The sequence below is a fragment of the Ranitomeya variabilis genome, chromosome 1 (genome assembly GCF_051348905.1).
Source record: "Ranitomeya variabilis isolate aRanVar5 chromosome 1, aRanVar5.hap1, whole genome shotgun sequence".
Classification (NCBI taxonomy): domain Eukaryota; kingdom Metazoa; phylum Chordata; class Amphibia; order Anura; family Dendrobatidae; genus Ranitomeya; species Ranitomeya variabilis.
In genome coordinates, this window is record NC_135232.1 from 1,028,407,533 (window position 1) to 1,028,433,297 (window position 25,765).

The 25,765-nt window shown below is 48.8% G+C and overlaps 1 protein-coding gene across 1 annotated transcript in view; it reads left to right on the forward strand.

Moving 5' to 3' along the window:
* CYP4V2 (cytochrome P450 family 4 subfamily V member 2) overlaps window positions 1–25,765 on the forward strand; it is a 184,876-nt gene that overhangs the window by 99,544 nt on the left and 59,567 nt on the right. The window contains exon 5 of the mRNA XM_077279636.1: window positions 25,316–25,385. Within this exon, the coding sequence (XP_077135751.1) occupies window positions 25,316–25,385 (70 nt within the window). The remainder of the gene's footprint in view (window positions 1–25,315; window positions 25,386–25,765) is intronic.

The following is a 25,765-nucleotide window of genomic DNA, read 5'->3' on the forward strand; positions in this document are numbered from 1 at the left end:
CAGGCGAACTGATGCACTGATCCTGCCCATCAATCACACCCTCGCAGTCCCAATAAATAAGACACCGAGGGGCGTTGTGTGGGTCAGGGCGGCCGCAGAGGCGCAGCCAGCCAAACAATGATGCCAGAAGACGGGCAGCGCTACCAAGGGGGTTGCAGCGTGTCATTACAAAGGAAAGTCACACCACCGGGACGGTTAAATGGTCACACAGAGGACACATTTCAGACGTGTTTTCAGTTCCACATGTGCGAGGAGAATACGTTTCTGAGCCACCTTGCACACATGCAGCATTACCGCTGTACAAGGTGGCTGGATAACGTAAAAACGCCTGGGGGAGGGGGGACAGGTTCCCTTCAATTTCAGTTCTTGTGTCTGCGTGGCTTTTGCAGGACACGTTGCCGGCTGCACAGCAGGGGAACAGCTGGCGGTGCTGGACCCCACTGACACATTGGCTGGTGTTTTTCTCTGTGCAGCTAGCACATCTGGGCCCCAACTGGCGGTGTGTTAGAGCCCAGGGACAGCAGGAGGAGGAGCAGGAGGAGGAGGAGCAGGGGGAGGGGAGTGTAGGCCGAAGCCTGCACAGGCGGCAGCTTTGGGTGTGTTGTGTCTGCGTGGCTTTTGCAGGACACGTTGCCGGCTACACAGCAGGGGAACAGCTGGCGGTGCTGGACCCCACTGACACATTGGCGAGGTGTTTGGCTCTGTGCAGCCAGCACTTCCGGACAGCAACTAGCGTTGTTGGAGCCCGGGCTCTGCAGGTGGAGCAGAGTGTAGGCCGAAGCCTAATTGAACCGATTTCAAAAGTCACCTTTAACCCCCCCTCAGGGGTTACAAAGTAGAAGAACCACAGCTTATGCAGCAGCAGTGCTGCGCAAGTCAAAGGTTGCTCTTGTAATTTTTCTCCTTGCACACGCTGAATGGAACACGTATAACATTTAGCCCTTTATACAGTCAAACTGTGTAATGGAGGCGAGAGTTCCCTTTGTAATGAGACGCAGCACAGGTGTCAAGAATCCCACCTTGGTGCTGGGTGCAGCCTCCCGAGCGTTGTTATTTGCTGTACAGGAGTCTGCGCTGTCGTGTTATCCCCTGGCCTAGCGCCGTTAGCGCTGCCCATCTTCTGGCATCATGTAATGTCGGCCGGTGCGGTTCGCGATGCCCCTGAATCCCAGCCCCGCAGTGTCTTAACATTGTTAAAACACTGCGGGGCTGGGATTCAGGGCCTGGCGCAGCACATATGTTCGCCTCTCACACTCGGGTCCTTACACCCGCTTCAGACTGTGCGGCGTCATCTGATCCCTTATCGCATGCCACGGCCATGAAGCCGCACAGTCCGAAGAAGGCGGAAGGAGAGGAGGGACAGGCGAACTGATGCACTGATCCTGCCCATCAATCACACCCTCGCAGTCCCAATAAATAAGACACCGAGGGGCGTTGTGTGGGTCAGGGCGGCCGCAGAGGCGCAGCCAGCCAAACAATGATGCCAGAAGACGGGCAGCGCTACCAAGGGGGTTGCAGCGTGTCATTACAAAGGAAAGTCACACCACCGGGACGGTTAAATGGTCACACAGAGGACACATTTCAGACGTGTTTTCAGTTCCACATGTGCGAGGAGAATACGTTTCTGAGCCACCTTGAACACATGCAGCATTACTGCTGTTCAAGGTAGCTGTAAAACATAGAAACACCTGGGGGAGGGGGGACAGGTTCCCTTCAATTTCAGTTCTTGTGTCTGCGTGGCGGTCGCAGGACACGTTGCCGGCTACACAGCAGGGGAACAGCTGGCGGTGCTGAACCCCACTGACACATTGGCTGGTGTTTTTCTCTGTGCAGCTAGCACATCTGGGCAAAAACTGGCGGTGTTAGAGCCCAGGGTCAGCAGGAGGAGCAGGGGGAGCGGAGTGTAGGCCGAAGCCTGCACTCGAGCAAGTTGAAAGGAAACCTTTAACCCCCCCCCCCCCCAGGCGTTTGTAGCTGAATGAGCCATTGTGTACAGCACTAATGCTGGAAAAGGTAAACTTAGCTCTTTTAATTATGGTCCTTGTACATGCGGAACCTAACATTTATGAAATGTGTCTCCTCACAGCGTTAAACCGTCCGGTAGGTGGAACTTTCCTTTGTCGTGTGACGCAGCACAGCCATCATTTTTACCCCCTTGGCGCCGTGCGCCGCCTCCTCAGCGTTGTTTAAATCTGTCCCGGAGCCTGCGCTGTTAGGTTAGCCCTTGGCCATGCACACATGTTGCGCTGCCCGTCTTCTGACCTCATTTGGTGTCAGGCTGGCTGCGCCTGTGCGGGTGCGCTGGCCGAGATCCCGCCTCGCAGTGTCGTCTAATGTAATCCCACCGCGGGCCTGTGATCCGTGCCCGTGCGCAGTGCATATCCTCTCCTCTCACTCCCCTCCCTACGGCTTTTTCAGACTGTGCGGTGTCACAGGAGGTTGGAGGAGGTAGGAGGAGGTAGGAGGGATTGCCACACACACAGCAGGGGAACAGCTGACGTTACTGAACCCCAATAACAGAGGAGGGACTGTTGACTGTGCGTACAGCACTTCTGGACGGCAACTGGCGGTGTTGGAGCCCAGGGACAGGTGGAGGAGGAGGAGGTTGGAGGAGGTAGGAGGGATTGCCACACACACAGCAGGGGAACAGCTGACGTTACTGAACCCCAATAACAGAGGAGGGACTGTTGACTGTGCGTACAGCACTTCTGGACGGCAACTGGCGGTGTTGGAGCCCAGGGACAGGTGGAGGAGGAGGAGGTTGGAGGAGGTAGGAGGAGGTAGGAGGGATTGCCACACACACAGCAGGGGAACAGCTGACGTTACTGAACCCCAATAACAGAGGAGGGACTGTTGACTGTGCGTACAGCACTTCTGGACGGCAACTGGCGGTGTTGGAGCCCAGGGACAGGTGGAGGAGGAGGAGGTTGGAGGAGGTAGGAGGAGGTAGGAGGGATTGCCACACACACAGCAGGGGAACAGCTGACGTTACTGAACCCCAATAACAGAGGAGGGACTGTTGACTGTGCGTACAGCACTTCTGGACGGCAACTGGCGGTGTTGGAGCCCAGGGACAGGTGGAGGAGGAGGAGGTTGGAGGAGGTAGGAGGAGGTAGGAGGGATTGCCACACACACAGCAGGGGAACAGCTGACGTTACTGAACCCCAATAACAGAGGAGGGACTGTTGACTGTGCGTACAGCACTTCTGGACGGCAACTGGCGGTGTTGGAGCCCAGGGACAGGTGGAGGAGGAGGAGGTTGGAGGAGGTAGGAGGGATTGCCACACACACAGCAGGGGAACAGCTGACGTTACTGAACCCCAATAACAGAGGAGGGACTGTTGACTGTGCGTACAGCACTTCTGGACGGCAACTGGCGGTGTTGGAGCCCAGGGACAGGTGGAGGAGGAGGAGGTTGGAGGAGGTAGGAGGAGGTAGGAGGGATTGCCACACACACAGCAGGGGAACAGCTGAGGTTACTGAACCCCAATAACAGAGGAGGGACTGTTGACTGTGCGTACAGCACTTCTGGACGGCAACTGGCGGTGTTGGAGCCCAGGGACAGGTGGAGGAGGAGGAGGTTGGAGGAGGTAGGAGGGATTGCCACACACACAGCAGGGGAACAGCTGACGTTACTGAACCCCAATAACAGAGGAGGGACTGTTGACTGTGCGTACAGCACTTCTGGACGGCAACTGGCGGTGTTGGAGCCCAGGGACAGGTGGAGGAGGAGGAGGTTGGAGGAGGTAGGAGGAGGTAGGAGGGATTGCCACACACACAGCAGGGGAACAGCTGACGTTACTGAACCCCAATAACAGAGGAGGGACTGTTGACTGTGCGTACAGCACTTCTGGACGGCAACTGGCGGTGTTGGAGCCCAGGGACAGGTGGAGGAGGAGGAGGTTGGAGGAGGTAGGAGGAGGTAGGAGGGATTGCCACACACACAGCAGGGGAACAGCTGACGTTACTGAACCCCAATAACAGAGGAGGGACTGTTGACTGTGCGTACAGCACTTCTGGACGGCAACTGGCGGTGTTGGAGCCCAGGGACAGGTGGAGGAGGAGGAGGTTGGAGGAGGTAGGAGGAGGTAGGAGGGATTGCCACACACACAGCAGGGGAACAGCTGACGTTACTGAACCCCAATAACAGAGGAGGGACTGTTGACTGTGCGTACAGCACTTCTGGACGGCAACTGGCGGTGTTGGAGCCCAGGGACAGGTGGAGGAGGAGGAGGTTGGAGGAGGTAGGAGGGATTGCCACACACACAGCAGGGGAACAGCTGACGTTACTGAACCCCAATAACAGAGGAGGGACTGTTGACTGTGCGTACAGCACTTCTGGACGGCAACTGGCGGTGTTGGAGCCCAGGGACAGGTGGAGGAGGAGGAGGTTGGAGGAGGTAGGAGGAGGTAGGAGGGATTGCCACACACACAGCAGGGGAACAGCTGACGTTACTGAACCCCAATAACAGAGGAGGGACTGTTGACTGTGCGTACAGCACTTCTGGACGGCAACTGGCGGTGTTGGAGCCCAGGGACAGGTGGAGGAGGAGGAGGTTGGAGGAGGTAGGAGGGATTGCCACACACACAGCAGGGGAACAGCTGACGTTACTGAACCCCAATAACAGAGGAGGGACTGTTGACTGTGCGTACAGCACTTCTGGACGGCAACTGGCGGTGTTGGAGCCCAGGGACAGGTGGAGGAGGAGGAGGTTGGAGGAGGTAGGAGGAGGTAGGAGGGATTGCCACACACACAGCAGGGGAACAGCTGACGTTACTGAACCCCAATAACAGAGGAGGGACTGTTGACTGTGCGTACAGCACTTCTGGACGGCAACTGGCGGTGTTGGAGCCCAGGGACAGGTGGAGGAGGAGGAGGTTGGAGGAGGTAGGAGGGATTGCCACACACACAGCAGGGGAACAGCTGACGTTACTGAACCCCAATAACAGAGGAGGGACTGTTGACTGTGCGTACAGCACTTCTGGACGGCAACTGGCGGTGTTGGAGCCCAGGGACAGGTGGAGGAGGAGGAGGTTGGAGGAGGTAGGAGGGATTGCCACACACACAGCAGGGGAACAGCTGACGTTACTGAACCCCAATAACAGAGGAGGGACTGTTGACTGTGCGTACAGCACTTCTGGACGGCAACTGGCGGTGTTGGAGCCCAGGGGCAGGTGGAAAAGCAGAGGAACACAATGTAGGCCGAAGCCTGAGAAAGTCGAAAGGGAACCTTTAACCCCCCCCCCAAGGCGTTTGTAGCTGAAAGAGCCAGCTTGTGCAGCACAAAAGATGCAAGAGGAAAAGGTGGCTCTTTTCATCATGCTCCTTGCAAACACAGAACTAAACACTTTTAAAATGTGTCCCCTGAAGCCGTGAAACCGTCCCGGAGGTGGGACTTTCCTTCGTAATATGACGCAGCACAGCCATCATTACTACCCCCCCGCCGCCGTGCCCCGGCTCCTCAGCGTTGTTTGATTCCGTCCCGGAGCCTGCGCTGTTATGTTATCCCGTGGCCAGGCACACTTAGCGCTGCCCATCTTCTGACATCATTTGGTGTCAGGCTGGCTGCGCCTGTGCGGCCGCGCTGGCCGAGAGCCCGCCTCGCAGTGTCTTCTGATGTAATCCCACTGGGGGCCTGGGATCCATGGCCATGCGCAGTGCATATCCTCGCCTCTCACTCCCCTCCCTACGGCTTCTTTTTCAGACTGTGCGGTGTCACGGCCGTGGCATGCTATTAGGGACCAGCTGACACCGAACAGTCTGAAGAAGCCATAGGGAGATGAGTGAGAGGTGGAGGTTCAGATATGCACTGCGCATGTCCATAGATCCCAGGCCCCCAGTGGGATTAAATCAGAAGACACTGCGAGGCGGGCTCTCGGCCAGCGTGGCCGCACAGGCGCAGCCAGCCTGACACCAAATGATGCCAGAAGACGGGCAGCGCTAAGTGTGCCTGGCCACGGGATAACATAACAGCGCAGGCTCCGGGACGGAATCAAACAACGCTGAGGAGCCGGGGCGCGGCGCCGGGGGGGTAGGAATGACGGCTGTGCTGCGTCATATTACGAAGGAAAGTCCCACCTCCGGGACGGTTTTACGGTATCAGTGGACACATTTTATAAGTGTTAAGTTTTGCGTGTGCAAGGAGCAAAACCAAAATAGCTACCTTTTTCCTTGTGCAGCATTACTGCTGCACAAGGTGGCTCTTTCAGTAACAAACGCCTTGGGGGGGGGGGGACAGATTCCCTTACATTTCAGTTGTTGTGTCAGCGTGGCGGTCGCATGACACATTGCCGGCTACACAGCTGGGGATCAGCTGACGTTACTGAAACCCAATAACACTGGGTCGTATGTTTTGACTGTGCAGACGGCACATCTGAGCCTCAACTGGCGGTGTTGGAGCCCAGGAATTTAAGTTCAGGTGGTAGAAAGATGAACACAACAGGAGACCTGGATAACGTATACAGTGACCTAATTATTTAATCAGGAGGAGGAGTGGCAAATTCCTGCGAGATCCAGGCCTTGTTCATTTTCAGGAAAGTAAGCCGGTCAACGTTATCGGAGGATAGTCGCATGCGACGGTCAGTTAGTACACCACCTGCAGCACTAAAGACACGTTCCGATAATACACTGGCCGCAGGGCAAGACAGCACCTCCAATGCATACTGGCTTAGCTCTGGCCATGTATCCAGCTTTGAGACCCAAAACTTGAAAGGGGAAGAGCCGTCTGGGAGTACAGCAAGAGGGCAAGACATGTAGTCTGTCACCATCTGACGGAACCGTTGCCTCCTGCTGACTGGAGCCGTCTGTGATGGTGTAGACTTTTGTGGCGGGCACAGAAAACTGTGCCACAGTTCGGCCATACTGGTCTTGCCTTGGGCAGAGGCACTGCTTCTGCTCCCTCTTTGTGCAGAGCCTCCACCACTGCCTGGACGCACTGAGCTGCTTTGGAATGCACTAGCAGCACTTCTCTCAGTTGGAATGGAGAAGATGATGGAACTGACCAGTGTGTCTTGGTACTCCCGCATTTTTCGCTCCCGGTTCAACGGTGTGATGAGGCTTTCTACGTTGTCCCGGTAGCGAGGATCGAGGAAGGTGAACACCCAATAATCAGACATGTTGAGAATGTGGTCGATGCGGCGGTCGTTTCTCAGGCACTGCAGCATGTAATCCACCATGTGCTGCAGACTGCCAACTGCCCAAGAAACGCTGTCCCCAGCTGGAGGCGTGATCTCTGCCCGCTCGTCATCACCCCACCCTCGCTGTACACACTGAGTACTGGACAATTCGGGAACTCCCTCCTCTGGACGGATGTCTTCCTCCTCCATTGACTCCTCCTCATCCTCCTCACAAACTGTCCCCTGCCTACGCGTTTGTGAGGAACCACGTGGCGCTGACTGTCCAGAAGATGATGGAAGTGGTGAATCCTCATCCTCCACCTCTTCCACAACATCATCCCTTAGCGCTTGCAGTGATTTTTCAAGCAGGCAGATAAGGGGGACAGTCATGCTGACTAGTGCATCATCTGCACTCGCCATCCGCGTGGAATAATCAAAGGGACGCAAAACCTGGCAGACATCCTTCATAGTGGCCCACTCTGTGGTTGTGAAGTCTGTACGGCGCTGACTGCGACTTTTTTGCGCCTGATACAGCTGGTACTCCATTACAGCTTGCTGCTGCTCACACAACCGCTCCAACATATGTAACGTGGAATTCCACCTGGTAGGTAGGTCACATATGATGCGATGTTCCGGCAGGCGGTGTCGGCGCTGCAGAGCCGCAATGCGCGCTTTTGCCGTGCTGGAACGCCGCAAGTGAGCACACTCTAGGCGGACCTTGTGCAGCAGTGCATCAAGATCCGGATAGTCCCTCAAAAAACTCTGCACGACCAAATTGAGCACATGTGCCAGACATGGGATGTGAGTGAGGTTGCCGAGGCCCAGGGCTGCCACCAGATTTCGGCCATTATCACACACTACCATGCCTGGCTGGAGATTCGCTGGCTCAAACCACACATCGCTCTCCTGCTTGATGGCATTCCAGAGCTCCTGCGCTGTGTGGCTACGATTCCCCAAAAAAATTAATTTCAAGACGGCCTGTTGACGTTTGGCCACGGCTGTGCTCATGTCAGTCGTAACAGGTACACGTTCATCACGGGTCCATGTGGAGGTGGACTGTGACGGCTCCTGCAGCGATGATTCTGAGGAACTGGTGTAAGAGGAGGAGTCAATGCGTACAGAATGGATTCCTGCAATCCTTGGAGTGGGCAGGACACGTCCTGCGCCACTCGCACGGTCTGTACCCGGCTCAACGACATTAACCCAATGGGCAGTGAGGGAAAGGTATCGCCCCTGTCCATGTTGACTGGTCCACGCATCGGTGGTGAGGTGGACCTTGCTACTGACGGCGTTCAGTAGCGCGTGTTTTATGTGTCCCTCCACATGCTTGTGCAGGGCAGGGACGGCTTGCCTGCTGAAGTAAAAGCGGCTGGGCACACTGTACTGTGGGACTGCCAATGACATCAAGTCACGGAAGCTGTCAGTCTCCACCAGCCTGAATGACAGCATTTCCAGTGACAGAAGTTTGGCAATGCCTGCAGTCAGAGCCTGTGCTCGTGGGTGGTTTGACGAGAAAGGCCGCCTTTTCTCCCATGCCTGTACTACCGATGGCTGTAGACTGGGCTGGGAGTGTGTGGTTGACTGGGAAAGTGGTGCTGCGGGTGGAATGACAGCGGGTCTCTGGACAACAGGGCCAGAGGTTCTTCCACGGCGATCCTGGGAGGAAGCCGAACCAGCTGCGTGTGAGCTAGAGGAAGAGGCAACACGAGCTGAAGAGGTGGTAGCTGCCGCTGTTGGTTGGCCTAGCTCTTCAGTGTGTTTGTCTAACTCCGCCGGGTGCCTGTTGCGCACATGTTTCCACATGTTGGAGGTATTGAGGTTGGCGACTTTTTGACCTCTTTTGATTTTTTGATGACACACCTTGCATCTGACATAGCAAATGTCATCTGCAACTGTGTCAAAAAAGGACCAGGCACTGCAAGTCTTGGGAGCCCCCCTTTTGACTTTTGGAAGAGACATGCTCCTTACGGGTGCCAAAGCGGAGGCTGCAGGATCCGCAGTCTTCCCCCTCCCTCTCCCTCTTTGGGCCGTACGGGGAATCTCTTCCTCAGAGCTGCTCCCACCACCTTCCTGTCCCTGACGCCAAGATGGGTCAAGGACCTCATCATCTACACTACCCTCTGCCCCCAACTGCTCCTCCTGGGTAGTCTCAGCAGCAGAGCACGCACCAGTAAGTGGCACCTGAGTGTCATCATCAGCTGATGCGGCCTGCGAGGTGGTGACCGGAGCCACTGGCCCACCCGCCTCTTCAGAGGAAGACAGAAAAAGCTGTTGGGCATCACTGCACCCTGCCTCTTCTTCCATTTCTCCAATGCTGCTTGGCTGGCCCCCTGTTTCCAAGCCAAGAGATGATTCAGAGAACAGAAGTAGAGACTGCTCCTGTCCTGGGATCTCTGTCTGCCTGGGCAATTTTGCAGGTGGTGAAGAGACAGATGGCTGCTCTCCAGTGCTCTGTGTCTGAGAGGATGTGGCACTAATGGAAGTTGATGCATTAGCTGCCATCCATCCCACAACGGCTTCAATTTGGTCTTCACGCAGCAGCGGTGTACGGCGCTCGGCGACAAAGCTGCGCATGAACGACTGTTCCCTTGTGAAAGTGGGTGCTGATGACTCACCGGTGCCCGCAGCAGGCACAGAATCCCCACGTCCCCTCCCTGCTCCGCGCCCACGCCCACGCCCACGTGCCTTACTCACTGCCTTCTTCATCTTGGTTGACTGATAAAGATAAGCAGAAAAGTACTAACGGCTTTGTGTGCTTATTCCTGAGCAACTCCTCCTAACAGGTATAAGACACACTAATTTTCTAAAGTGTGGACTAGACTTGAATATGAGCTAATGTGGCCTACACAAATGTAAAGTGGTGTGTAACTGGTGTGTTTGGTGAACTTTATTATTTATTTATTTTTTGGGGGCTGAACTGACAACGGATAGAGCTGCAATCACACGGAGACCGTGCAGACAGCCGTAAACGGCGCTGCAAGGCCCAAAAACCCTCCTCTACTTTATCCTATGTAGTGTTTTTCCACAAATTAGCTGGAGACGGGTGGAAAGACACTAATAGGATTTTTTAAAATAAATTAGCAGCAGACTACACTACTTTGAAAAAAAAGAAAATTGATTTGGCGGTATGACGCAGTGAAAAACCCTGAGCTGCAGACAACCAGGCTACGGCTGCTCACAGACTACAGGGCGAGCTGCAGTCACACGGAGACCGTGCAGACAGCCGTAAACGGCGCTGCAAGGCCCAAAAACCCTCCTCTACTTTATCCTATGTAGTGTTTTTCCACAAATTAGCTGGAGACGGGTGGAAAGACACTAATAGGATTTTTTAAAATAAATTAGCAGCAGACTACACTACTTTGAAAAAAAAGAAAATTGATTTGGCGGTATGACGCAGTGAAAAACCCTGAGCTGGAGACAACCAGGCTATAGCTGCTCACAGATTACAGGGCGAGCTGCAGTCACACGGAGACCGTGCAGACAGCCGTAAACGGCGCTGCAAGGCCCAAAAACCCTCCTCTACTTTATCCTATGTAGTGTTTTTCCACAAATTAGCTGGAGACGGGTGGAAAGACACTAATAGGAATTTTTGGAAAAAATGTGCAGCAGCCTGCACTACTTCAAAAAAAAAAAAAAAAAGGACAGTATGAGGCAATGAACCACCCTCCCTGAACTGAATACAACCAGCTATGGATGGCCTATGTGGCTGCACTCAGACTAGAGAGTGGGCTGCACTCACACACACACACACACACAGACCTTGCAGATCGCTGTGAAAACAGCGCTACAAGGCAAAAGCAAGGTGAATAGTAGGTGAACACAGCGGTTGCTAAATTAGCCTTTGGAAAGCACAAAGAAGCAAATCGCTATCTCTAAACTGTCCCTCAGTCAGCAAACAGCGTCCTGTCACTAACTGAATTCACAGCAGAGTGATCGGAAAATGGCGCCAGCGACTTTTAAACTGCATCATGACATCATTTCAGCAGCCAATCACAGCCTTGCCAGTAGTTTCATGCCCTCCATGCTAAACAGGATGTGCCCACACTTGGAATCTTTCTCATTGGCTGAATTTCTGAATTTTGAATCATTGAACTTCCGATTCCGGTATCCGATACGCGCCAAGTATCGGAATCCCGGTATCGGAATTCCGATACCGCTAGTATCGGCCGATACCCGATACTTGCGGTATCGGAATGCTCAACACTAGTCTTGACAGATAGTCAGCGGGATTGCTGAATTTTCCAGGCTTGTGGACAATTTTGTAGTTGTAGTCCTGTAGACGTAGACCCCACCGTTCTATGCGTGCAGGCATTTTAGCTCTGGGATTTCCAAAGATCGTAAGGAGTGCTTGATGATCTGTGACAACAGTGAAGGGAGCTCCATACAGAAATAAGTGAAAATGTTCGCATCCCCAGACAACTGCCAAGCTTTCTTTTTCAAGTTGTGAATATTTCCGTTCCGTGCTTGTTAAGCTTTTACTTGCATAAGAAATAATCTGAGGATTTTGATTGTTATCTTTATATTGTGCTAAGATGGCACCCAGCCCCACGGGACTGGCGTCCACAATTAGCTCAGTTTGGAGAGCTGGATCAAAATAGGCCATTGTGGTTGTTGAGCAAAGTTCAGTTTTAATTGTTTCAAATGCATTTTGACAGTCTGGAGACCATTGAAAAACACAACTCTGTTTTGTAAGTTCCCTTAATGGACTGTTAATTGTTGAGAAGTTTGGAATGTATCTAGCACAATAACTGGCCATTCCAAGAAACGAGCGTACTTCACTGGCATCTTGTGGAATTGAGGCTGATTTAATGGATTCCACTTTCTTGGGATCAGGTTGTACCCCTTTTGCCGAAAAAATATGACCGTAAAACTCTAATGAATTTTTATCAAATTCGCATTTTTCCTTGTTTAAGGTGAGTCCAGCAGAGAGGAGGCATTCAAAGACGGCATATAGAGCACGATTGTGTTCAGCTTGAGTTTTGCCAAACACCAGTATGTCATCACTGTAATTAAAGGCATTTGGAATGTTCTGAATAACGCCCCTTATTGCATCCTGAAAAATTTCCGCTGCAGAGCAGACCCCAAAAGTCAATCTTTTATATCTTCTGAGGCCCACATGTGTGGAAAATGTTGTCAAATATCTGGATTCTGGACTCAGCTCTAACTGGTGATAGCCCTTATTGAGATCGAGTTTTGAAAAGACGGTCGCTCCATTTAACACATGAATGATGTCATCAATTGTGGGTGAGATATGTCTTTCTCTCTGAATGGCAGTGTTGGGTAGGCGCATGTCAACACACAATCTCACCTGGTCAGGAGCCTTTGGTTTAGGAACTACCACCAGTGGTGAGACCCAGGGAGTGGGCCCAGTAACGGTTTCGATAACGTCCTCGTCCATGAGGAATTGGAGTTCTTTTTCTACTTTCCTTCTCAGGTGAAATGGAATGCGCCTATGTGACTGGGCCACTGGGCGAACACTATCGTCCACATGAAGATGTACTTGAGAGTCTTTTAGTTTCCCCAAGCCACTAAATAGGGAGGGAAAATTATTCACCATGGTTTGTATATCCATGTCCGCAGGATCAGTTATGGTATGGATAATTTGGATGAGACCTAGCTTCAAGGCAGTGTGATAGCTGAGAAGACAGCCTCCTGATCCTTGTAACGCATGAAAGGTAGTTCTCTGCTTATTGTCTTTATAGCTCAGTTCAACATCAAACTGCCCTCTGGTAGTTAGAGGTATTTTAGATCCATATGGGAAGATTTTAGTATGTACTTGCTGCAAAACTGGCTTTGTCTTCAATTGCTCATAGGTAGTGCTGTCTATGATGTCCACTGACGCTCCCGTATCTATTGTAAACGTGATATTGGTGTCGCAGATTGGGAGTGTGATACAGGGGGACTGTACAGAGCCAGTGGCAGAGGTGGTGAACACGTAGTTTTCTGCTCCAGATGCTTCTTCTGTATCCTGATTTACCATTTTTACATCTGCAGGCCGTGTCATAGGCAGAGAAGGCTTGTATTGTGCTGATCTGCAGACAGCTGCCAAATGGTTCCCTTTTCCACACTTATTGCATGTCTGTCCTATAGCTGGACATCTGTCCAGGCGGTGAGGGAACTCCTGTCCACATCTATAGCATTTTTTCTGTTTCGGGGTTTGCTTGTCTTGTGTATTTTTATGCACGAGATTATGTACCTGTGACTTTTCCCCATTCTCCATTGTAGTAGCCTGATGATCTGCTATTTCCGTAGCACGGGCTATTTTGAGTAATTCATGTAAAGAGAGATCTTGCTGCAGAGCTTTGCGCCTTATTTTGTTAGATGAGCAGGTGACGATTACCTGAGTTAGGATTTCATCATCTATATCTGTGAATGCACACCCATGTGCTAGCTCCCTCAGTCGTGTGACATAGGTGTCTATGGATTCTTCGGGAAGCTGCTTAGCAATTCTGAATTTGTATCTCTCATATCTGATGTTTTGTTTGGGATTGAAGTAATCAGTGAGAGCTTTGCTGCAATCGCTGTATGTATCTGTCTCAGATGCAGGTAATGTGCAGTAGATATCATAGACTCCTGTGCCTGCATAATGTAAAAGTAATGCTTTCTTTCTTTTCTCCTCTTTTATATCTATGGCTTCTAGAAAGTTCTCAAATCTGCTCAACCATTTTCTCCAGTTATGGGAGAGATTAGTGACATCAGTCATATCAAACTGTGGGAAACTGTGTAAGTATTCAGCCATGATGAAGTTTTTCAGTGTTGCAGCCGTGTGGATCAGTAAAATAGGGATTAGTACTCACTGCAGCAGAAGATTTTCATCCCATCCTCGTCGCCAGTTGTAGTGTCCACACTTTGTAAGTAATCCACACTAGTAAATCTTCATTATCTTTATTTCTCTTTAGCACGTTGCATGAGCTTGTCTCTGCATGCATGACAAAGTGAAAGTAACTTCTCCCCCTCCTCTCTGTAACTACCCACAATTCTCTACATCTCATCTTTCTTAAAGAGACAAGGTACAAGATTTAATTAATGCATATTACAGTGAGGAGGAGCTGATGATCCACAGTGTCGAATGCTGCGGAAAGATCCAATAGAATTAGCATGGAGTAGTGACCATTAGATTTAGCTGTTAGTAGGTCATTAGAGACTTTAGTGAGGGCAGTTTCAGTAGAGTGTAAAGAGCGGAAGCCAGATTGAAGAGGGCCGAGAAGAGAGTTATCTGAGAGATAGCGGGTAAGACGGGAGTGGACCAGGCGTTCCAGGAGTTTAGAGATGAAGGGAAGATTAGAGACAGGTCTATAATTAGCGGCACAGTTTTGGTCGAGGGAGGGTTTTTTAAGTAATGGATGTATGATGGCATGCTTAAATGAGGAGGGAAAAACACCGGAAGTGAGGGAAAGGTTGAATATTTTTGTTATGTGAGAGGTAACAGCCGGGGAAAGGGACTGGAGGAGATGTGATGGAATGGGGTCACTGGTGCAAGTGGTCGGGCGAGAAGATGCAAGGAGCCTGCTTACTTCTTCTTCAGTAACTGGTTCAAAGTCAGAGAGTGAACTAGATGCAGTGGGGGAGGGAGGACAGTGCCTGGTATGAAGAGATTGGGAGATGATTTCCTGGCGAATGTGGTCAATTTTTTCTTTGAAGTAATTGGCCAGATCTTCAGCGCGGAGATCTGTGGTTGGGGCCTGCTCTCTTGGGTTGAGTAGGGACTGGAAAGTGTCGAAGAGACGTTTAGGGTTATTGGACAGTGAGGTGATGAGGGTGTTGAAATAGGTTTGTTTGGAGAGATGAAGGGCAGAGTTGTATGTTTTTAGCATGAACTTATAATGGATGAAATCTTCGGGTAGATAAGATTTTCTCCACAGACGTTCGGCGCACCTGGAGCATCGCTGCAGGAAGCGTGTTTGCAGCGTGTGCCACGGTTGTCGCCGTCTATGTCGAGTTGCTCTATGTATAGGAGGAGCAGCTTCATCCAGGGCACTTTGCAGGGTTTCATTGTAATGGTTCAGAGCAGAATCAGGACATGAGATGGAGGAGATTGGGGCCAATGAGGACTGCAAGTTCTTCATAAGTTTCTGGGTGTTAATGGCCTGTATGTTTCTATAAGTGTGGAAAGTGGGGGTGACCTGAGCGGGATGGCAGTTCTTGATAGAGAATGAAAGAAGGTTGTGGTCAGAGAGCGGGAGAGGGGAGTTTGTGAAATCATCCACTGAGCAAAGCCGGGAGAAGACCAAGTCAAGGGAGTTTCCATCTTCATGCGTTGGAGAGTTAGTATGCTGCTAGAGGCCGAAAGAGGAGGTTAGAGATAAAAGGTGAGAAGCAGATGGGGAAAGGGGAGAAGCAATGGGGATGTTGAAATCACCCATGATAAGGGTGGGAGTGTCACAGGAGAGAAAGTGTGGAAGCCAGGTGGCAAAGTGATCCAGGAACTGATGAGAGGGGCCAGGAGGACGATACACCACCGCCACTCGCATGGAGAAGGGGACGTAGAGTCTGACAGCATGGACCTCAAAGGAAGGGAATACAAGTGAGGGTACTTGGGAGATAACTTGGAAGGTACATTTGGGTGAAAGGAGCAGCCCAACACCTCCACCTGCTCTGTTGTCTGATCTTGGGGTATGAGAAAAGTGTAGTCCACCATAGGAGAGAGCAGCAGCAGCGGTTGTGTCTGACTGCTGGATCCAAGTTTCAGTAAGAGCCAGGAGATTAAGAGCCTTAGAAAGGAAGTAATCATGGGTGAAGGAGAGTTTATTACACACAGAGCGAGAATTCCAAAGAGCACAATTGAAAGAGACCGTAGGCATGCATGGAATATTAATAAGGTTAGAGGGGTTTCTGGGTGTAGCAGTTGGGAGGTTTGACTGGCTATAACATGGGGGGCCGGGGTTTGGAGAGATGTCTCCAGCGACTAGGAGAAGGAGGATAGAAAGAGTGAGCAGATGGTTAAGTGATTTGTGAGAGCGTCTTTTGTGTTGGATGGTGGGACTGAATGGATCTGTGCTGTTAAGCAAAGTGAATAGAGCATGAGTGCTATACATAGGAGAGGCAAGGACAGAGGGGCCGATATGGATGGAGTGTAAAGAGTTTATGCAAGGGCGGTGAGTGAATGCAGCAGCCAGGATATAGATTATACAGATACATATGGTGAGTATTTGTTCTGTTTCAAGTGAATAGGGAGTAGATTTAGATTGTCTTTCCTGTCTCCTGCCCTGTCTAACTGCCATGTTATAACTGCGTCATACTTAGAAAAAAATATACTTTGAAAAAAAAGTACACGAATAATAGTGCACGAATGCACCCTTGCATGAATGCATCCCCAAGTTATGTCCACATTTATAGACGGCTAGCTCTTAGATCTCGCTTTTTTTTTTTTTTTTTTGTGGGAAAAGGGTGTTTCTCCCCCTCTTGTTACCAATCAATCTAACTCAATTGAGACAGCAGGACACAATAAATGTAGTGATCAGATAAACAAATGTCCAGGTCTGCATGGATCATAAACCCCTTTGAAAAAGTTATATGATCTCTCTACATAGGGACAAGCAAAAGTGTGTTAAATATCTATAAACACAAACAAATGCATAATAAGATGACTAACATATATAGCTATATGCAGGATTCAATGCCGAAGATAGAATGAATCAGATACCATCCAAGCCGCTTGCTGTCAGGGAATGGAGCAATAGACATGCAGGATATTTCAGTTCAGGGAATGAATGATATGTTTACCATCCAAGCCGCTTGCTGTCAGGGAATGGAGCAATAGACATGCAGGATATTTCAGTTCAGGGAATGAATGATCTGCATGTCTATTGCTCCATTCCCTGACAGCAAGCGGCTTGGATGGTAAACATATCATTCATTCCCTGAACTGAAATATCCTGCATGTCTATTGCTCCATTCCCTGACAGCAAGCGGCTTGGATGGTAAACATATCATTCATTCCCTGAACTGAAATATCCTGCATGTCTATTGCTCCATTCCCTGACAGCATTAAAGTTAATATATTGCAATCATCATATGCATACCTCCCAACTTTCGGGGAAGGGAAAGAGGGACAAAGTCAGCGGCGCGCGTAGAGCGCCGCGCCAAATTTTAGGCCACACCCATTTCACAACTAGCCACGCCCCAACCACACCCATTTAGCACTTCTGATCACAATGTTTCATTAACAATAATTATGAACAAAAAAATATGGCCACACACGACGCTCCATATTGTACAATGGCCACACACGACGCTCCATATTGTACAATGGCCACACACGACGCTCCATACTGTACAGTGGCCACACACGACGCTCCATACTGTACAATGGCCACACACGACGCTCCATACTGTACAATGGCCACACACGACGCTCCATACTGTACAATGGCCACACACGACGCTCCATACTGTACAATGGCCACACACGACGCTCCATACTGTACAATGGCCACACACGACGCTCCATACTGTACAATGGCCACACATGATGCTCCATACTGTACAGTGGCCACACACGACGCTCCATAGTGTACAATGGCCACACACGACGCTCTATACTGTACAATGGCCACACACGACGCTCCATACTGTACAATGGCCATTGGCCACATTATGCTCCATACTGTATAATGGCCCCACATGATGCTGCGTACAGTATACTTGCCCCACGTGATGGTCCATACAGTATAATGGCTCCACATGATGCTTTGTACAGTATAATGGCCCCACACGATGCTGGGTATAGTATAATGGCCACACATAATGCTGGGTACAGTATAATGGCCCCACACAATGCTGGGTGCAGTATAATGGCCACACATGGTTACCCCACCCCCATCATTGCCTTCTCCATCACTACACACAAACACCTTTCAGCGCGCCCTTGCAGCAGCCGGCAGCTTCCACTCCCACGGCGCTGAATGGTGTCATACAGCTGCGCCGCTGACTGCTCACGTCGCTGCAGCTGTGATACGCCACTGATAAAGACCTCCGTGTCTCCTGTGCCAGTCAGTGTCAGAGCGAGGAGCAATATCTGCTCCGATCCGACACAGCCAGCGTCCGCTCCGTACACCTCGTACACATGCGACTCCGCTCCATACACCTTGTACATACATGACTCTGCTCCATACACCTTGCACATGCGGCTCCACTCTGTACACACACGGCTCCGCTCCGTACACCTCATACACACACGGCTCCTCCCCATACACCTTGTACACACACGGCTCCACTCCATACACCTTGTACACACACGGCTCCGCTCCGTACACCTCATACACACCCGGCTCCACTCCGTACACATCATACACACACGGCTCCTACCCATACACCTTGTACACACACGGCTCCACTCCATACACTTTGTACACACACAGCTCCGCTCTATACACCTCATACACACACGGCTCTGCTTCGTACACCTCATACACACACGGCTCCTCTCCATACATCTCGTACACACACGGCTCCACTCCGTACACCTCGTACACACATGGCTCTGCTCCATACACGTCGTACACACATGGCTCTGCTCCATACACGTCGTACACACATGACTGCACTCCATACACCTTGCACATGCGGCTCCACTCCGTACACCTCGTACACACACAGCTCCGCTCCGTACACCTCGTACACACACGACTGCGCTCCATACACCTAGCACACGTGGCTCCGCTCCGTACACCTCATACACACGCGGCTCTGCTCCGTACACCTCATACACACACGGCTCCACTCCGTACACCTCGTACACACACGGCTCCGCTCCGTACACATTGCACACGCTGCTCTGCTCCGTATACCTTGCACACACACGGCTCCGCTCCGTACACCTCGTACACATACGGCTCCTCTCCGTACATCTCGTACACACACGACTCTGCTCCATACACCTCGTACACACATGGCTCCGCTCCATACACCTCGTACACACACGGCTCCGCTCCATACACCTCGTACACACACGGCACCACTCCGTACACCTTGTACACACACGGCACCACTCCGTACACCTCGTACACACACGGCACCACTCCGTACACCTCGTACACACATGGCACCACTCCGTACACCTCGTACACACACGGCTCCGCTCCGTACACCTCGTACACACACGGCTCTGCTCCATACACCTTGCACATATGGCTCCACTCCGTACACTCCGTACACACATGGCACTGCTCCATAAACCTTATACACACACGGCTCCGCTCCGTACACCTCGTACACACACGGCTCCGCTCCATACACATTGCACACGCTGCTCCGATCCATACACCTTGTACACACACGACTCTGCTACATCCACACTGTAAACACCTCCTGACCTCACACATGCTTACTTTCCAGCATCATGACAACCAGCAGAGTCCTGTACACGGAGGTCCTCCCGATCATGTGACCCCCTGACTCCTCCCATCCTATGACTTCATCACAGGTCCTGAGCCTGTGTGCACAGAGCAGCCAATATGCTGCAGTTCTCTAGGCTGCGGGCGGGTGCAGGGGCTCAGGGACTGGGTGATATGTACACCTCCCAACCAGTGCGGGACAACTAATGTCCCTCCCGGGATCCCGGGGCTGACTGTCAAAATCAGGACAGTCCCGCGGGATCCGGGACGGTTGGGAGGTATGCATATGATATAACATTGGGTACTTACATTTTCTCATTTTGACTTTTCACACAGCTAATTCTTCTGTTTTTACGACGCTATGTAGAAACACAAAGTCTCTTCTCCCTGCTTTTATCATTCCCCTCTTCACTTCCTGACCCAGCTGCTCCCTCCTCCCCTGCCAGGGAAGTTTCCAGTGACTCATGACTCATACAGGAAAAATTGACTTCCTTTCTCTACATACAGTAGAGCCTAGAAGTATTCAGCTAGTCAGAAAACAGAAGAATTAACTGGGTAAAAGGGCAAAATGAGCAAATAAGCAATTGTAAGTACATAGTGCTATATAATATGATGCCTGCGATACATTAAAGGGTTTGTTTGGTCTAAATTGATAAGTATACAATCACTTTGTGTGACTGCAGACTTATGAATTTCCCCAGTGCACGTACTGTGTACTGCAAGGATTTGTCGGTTTCTGAGCCAAGACTGGTGGGTACGTATGCGCTATGCATTCTCCTGGGCAGAGCCCGGCTAGTGAGCGCGGCCTCGCTCTATACACTTGTATTGAGCAAGGCTGTACCACGTCTAGTGACATGGCTGTCCAGCGGGTGCAACTGATGAATGGACGTGGCATCACGCTATACAAGTGTATGGAGTGAGGCTGCGCCCACTACATGCATACGTGCCTGCCGGTCCCGGCTCAGACACTGGCAAATCCTCGCAATGCACAGTGTGTGGATTGGAAGGGTTGTTACCGGCATCTGGTGAGAATTTCATGTCAATAGCACCTTTAGAAATATATTTACTTAGAAAATTGGTGACATGTTCAATATTTATTTTCACCCCTGTAAATAGCATCATTAATTCAACAACGCTATGCAGACACTATCATCACTGTCACCATTGAAGCCCATATTCTATATTTCCTATCAGTATGTCTTTGAAGAGTGGGAGAAAACCAGGGATCCCAGAGGAAACCCTTGCTATTACGGGGAGAACATACAAACTCCTTGCAGATGTTGTCCTTGGTGGGATTTGAAGCCATGAATCATGGAATTGCTGGGGGGAGTCATAAGTCTGCAATCGCACAGAGTGAATGCAGACTTATCAATTTAGAATGATCAAGAGGATAGAAATTTTGATGGGAGTTCTTCTTTACAAACAGGAAAATAAACTGGTTTAAAAAAGCGTTAAAAAATATAAAATAACCCAGGTTTTAAGGGGTTACGAACCTGTGATTCTCCAATTGCTTGTACAATATTCAGTAATATTTCAATAATGCGTGTCAATTGTTTACCATTCTCTTATGTATCTCTACCTGTGCCAAGGCTTTTAGGGAGGACTAACAAGGCAGTAACGGCGCCTTATTTAGTTCCTTGGATGCTATGATAGAATATTAGCACCCCACAACCATGGTTCAGGGGTTCCAATGGGGTGACGAAGGAGAATTTTTCTTACTGTATGTCTAACTATATAAATTACATGGTCGCTATTCACCATGGCATGTAAGACATTAAACCACATTCTGAATCACCTCTGATGTTTTCATCCTTGTCTTGAGGGTTCTGCAGTTAATTCCTTGTTCTCTTTTGTTAAAAAGAACTTTAATATGTTAAAACTTCATTGAACTCTGTTCAGTCCTCACTAACTTCACCAAAGTATCCGCTTAAGTAAATGGGGATAGTTATGAAATAGTTTGACATTGAGCTTGCAAAGTTTTAAAAAAGGCCTTCAACCCTCTCACGTCTCTGTGTTTTCTGACTAACTAGGCTTTCAATGCAATAATAGCTTTTTCTTCTCTTTTTAGTTGACTATTCAGATCTTAGTCTGAATTTATAGCATTAAATGAGATAACTAAGTAAAGTCTTGTACATGTATAAAATAAAAAACATAGTTTCTGGTTTCTAACCTTCCTAAGGTCAGGCTGCTACAGTAATTTGAGATTTTCTAGGGCAAATATACAGCAGCTAAAGCAGATATGTCACCACCAGATTTCACAACGTGATAATTATTGTTTATTTTAAAGCCTCGTCAATTCCAGGGCAGGGTACTGCACATGTGAAGAGGGTTTACATATATAATAATAAATATCTAAAATATGAGTACAATACATAAACTAACAGAGACAGAGAATTTAGAAATATATACTGCATACATTTTCTTAAATACATGTTTTAAACTTGAAGAGGCAGGTGTACTTTAAAAAAAAAAACATGTCAAAATGGCTGCATAATCCTCATATTAATACGAGAACGTATTAGGCAAGCACATTTTCACAAAGGACCTTGTGGTTGACAGGTTAGCAGCCCTACAGGGTCAGGGGTATGCTGAGCTGTCAGGATTGTGAGTGACAGGTCAGCTGCCCAATCTGAGGCAGGGACATGCTGAGCCGTCAGTATTGTGAATGACAACTCAGCTGTTCAACCTGCAGGTTTTCTTCAGGTGTTCCCCATTGTGTGCAATTACCTGGCTTGTTAGCTGCCTGGCTACTACCAGACTTTGAGTTGTAGCTTAGTTGAAGTGTTGTGCGTTTGCTCTTTGATCTGAGTTCATATATTCTGATGTTTGTTGCCCTACCTTGGATTCACCATTGACCATCCATTTGTCTAGCCCATTTGTCTTGGTCTGCTACCTTCTTGGAATTCTGGGACCTCACTACTCCTTTGTCTCACACCTCTGTTTTTGACATGCCCTCCTGGCTTATAACTTCTGTCTAATTTACTTCCCCTACCTTTCCCGTGAGAAGTTGACATTTGTCTATTCATCATTCCTTCATGTACAGGAAGTTTGCCAGTGCGTATGCTGAAACACACCAAAACGGCTCCACACCATGATGTTCCCAACTCCAAACTTCACTGTTGGTATGGTGTTTTGGGGGTGAAATACAATGCCTTCTGGTCTCCAAACAAGGTGTGTTTTATGGTATCCAAAGAGTTCAATTTTGGCCTCATCTGACCAGACTATATTGTTCCAGTATTTCACATGCTTGTCTAAATATTGTTGAGCAAACTTTAAAAGCGCTTGAACATAATTTTTGTTTAGCAATGGAATCTTGCGTGGTGAGTATGCATACTGGTCATGGAGTTTGAGTGCATTATTTATAGTTTTCTTTGAAACAATTGTACTTGCTGGTTCCAGATCTTCTTGTAGCTCTCCACAGTTGGTCCATGGCTCTTGGATAACTCTTATGATTATTCTTTTCACTCCTGTGTCTGAAATCTTGTGGAGAGCACCTGGTCATGGCCAATCTATGGTGACGTGATGTTATTTCCACTTTTGGATTATGGCCCCAACAGTGCTCACTGGAACCTTCAATAATTTTGAATTTCTTCTGTAACCAATGTCATCAGTATGCAACAATAAGGTTGCAAAAGTCTTGAGACAGCTCACTTATTTTACCCATGATGAGATGTTTCTTGTATGGTATCTTGGTAATGACATATCTTTTTATAGGTCAGCAGTTGAACCAGTTGATATTATTTTTCACTAAGTGGCAGGATAGCTTTCTAATTTCAGATACATTTCAGCAGGACTAAAATGTTATTATTACAAGGATTTTTCAAAGTCAGCACACATGGATCATCAGGTCATATAGAACTATTTAATAAGGTATTCAGTTAGTATTGTGAAATCTGGTGACATATCCATTAAATACTAATTTATTTGATTTATTATGTAGTCTTAGTATAACTGTAAAAAAAAATATCGCCTAGTTAGCTCAAGATAATACAGAGTAGATATACAACAGTATTCAAAAATATAAAAAAATAAAGTTGCAAAAGGTCATAAATGGTACCTTTCATGTGTAAAATGGATTCTGACCTGCAGGCAGGATTTTATAGAGCAGGAGGAGCTGATGAGATGGATATACATTGGGAAAAGTTTCAGTAAAGGCCCCGTCTCACATAGCGAGATCGCTAGCGAGATCGCTGCTGAGTCACAAGTTTTGTGACGCAACAGCGACCTCAGTAGCGATCTCGCTATGTGTGACACGTACCAGCGATCAGGCCCCTGCTGTGAGATCACTGGTCGTGTCGGAATGGCCTGGACCTTTTTTTGGTCGTTGAGGTCCCGCTGACATCGCTGAATCGGTGTGTGTGACACCGATCCAGCGATGTCTTCACTGGTAACCAGGGTAAACATCGGGTTACTAAGCGCAGGGCCGCGCTTAGTAACCCGATGTTTACCCTGGTTACCAAAAAAAACAAACAGTACATACTCACCATCTGATGTCCGTCAGGTCCCTTGCCGTCTGCTTCCTGCTCTGACTGAGATCCGGTTGTACAGTGAGAGCACAGCACAGCAGTGACGTCACCGCTGCGCTCTGCTCTCACTGTACGGCGGCACTGTCAGAGCAGGAAGCAGACGGCAAGGGACCTGACGGACATCAGAAGGCGAGTATGTACTGTTTGTTTTTTTTTGGTAACCAGGGTAAACATCGGGTTACTAAGCGTGGCCCTGCGCTTAGTAACCCAATGTTTACCCTGGTTACCCGGGTGCTGCAGGGGGACTTCGGCATCGTTGAAGACAGTTTCAACGATGCCGAAGTCGTTCCCCTGATCGTTGGTCGCTGGAGAGAGCTGTCTGTGTGACAGCTCCCCAGCGACCACACAACGACTTACCAACGATCACGGCCAGGTCGTATCGCTGGTCGTGATCGTTGGTAAATCGCTATGTGAGACGGGGCCTTAAAACTTGTATTTTATTATTCAAAAAGGCTGGTGTTTACATGCATGAGCCCAGTGGGTGGTCCTACACAGTGATTGACAGTTTTCTCTTTATAACTGTGTATGCAGAGATAGCAGTCAATCACTAGTAGAACTGCCCACAGGACTCATTCTTACAAACATCCCAAATTTCAATGAGTAAAACACATGTTATACTGAATCTAATCCAAAAAAGCTCACATCATTCTACTCAGCTTCTCCTTCTCTATACTGTTCTGTCCACAGATAAAACATGACTGGTTCATTTTTTTAACAAATAGGACAAACAAGAAGACAAATCAAAGCATGGTCCATGTTGAGTGTGGTACACACCATGTCACCAAACAGCACAGTGAGTATCTGTAGCCCTATATACAGGCCACTCACTGATTCCAAGATTGTAGACACCTGTGATGCTAATTAGTGGACACACCTTGATTTAACATGTCCCTTTTGTCACATTATTTTCAGGGGTTCCATCATTTCTGTTCAGGCCTATTTCATGAGTTTTTTTTTTTTTAAATTGTTCTGTGGAAGCATGGTTGAAAAGCAATGTCTGACTTTCATTTGTTCATTTTCATAGATTTTGTATTTATTATTACTTTTGTCAGATTCAAGTTATTTCTGTGACCATAGTGGGTTTTTCTGTCATTAAACGAGGGGTACCAACAATTTTGACCATGTGTGTATGTGGTGGTTTATCGGTAAAATTATTTGGTATGCATTAAGATCATATATTTTTTTCATAGCCTGTTTTTTCAAAGATTTCTTTCCTGAGTGTAGTAATGATACACATTGTCTTATGGCAGAGCCAGAGCCAATCAGTCTGTTATCTATTAACCACTGATATATCTGTTATTAGATATTTAATGTAAATATGATTTTTCTTCTCCTCAGAGACAGCTATGGGAAGGAAAATTCAAGCACAGAGCAACAGCGATTCTGATTATATTAGAGCAATTTATGAGTGAGTATATGTATTAAATTTAAAGGGCTGATCCCACAATTCCTAATTACTACATTTATTGTCTATGAGACTGAAGAAACCGGCTGAGCACTGTAGATTTTCCCAAACATACTGTACTGATGAAATTATGCAATTAAAGAAGAAACAGTTAATACTGAATAACCTACTGCTAGTACTAAGGAAAAAAGTGGATTACTGTGCACACGTCTTGTTAAACCCACAACTTCTCAACATTTTTCTACTGGGGCCTTACCAGACAGAGCAAGATGATATTGGGGGCTCACCATCTGTAGTGGAAGTCTGGACTAAAGCTAAAAATATTTCTTAATTTTCCCTTATTTGCCTCTAGAAATCATTGCAGCAAAAATGTTAGTAATGTT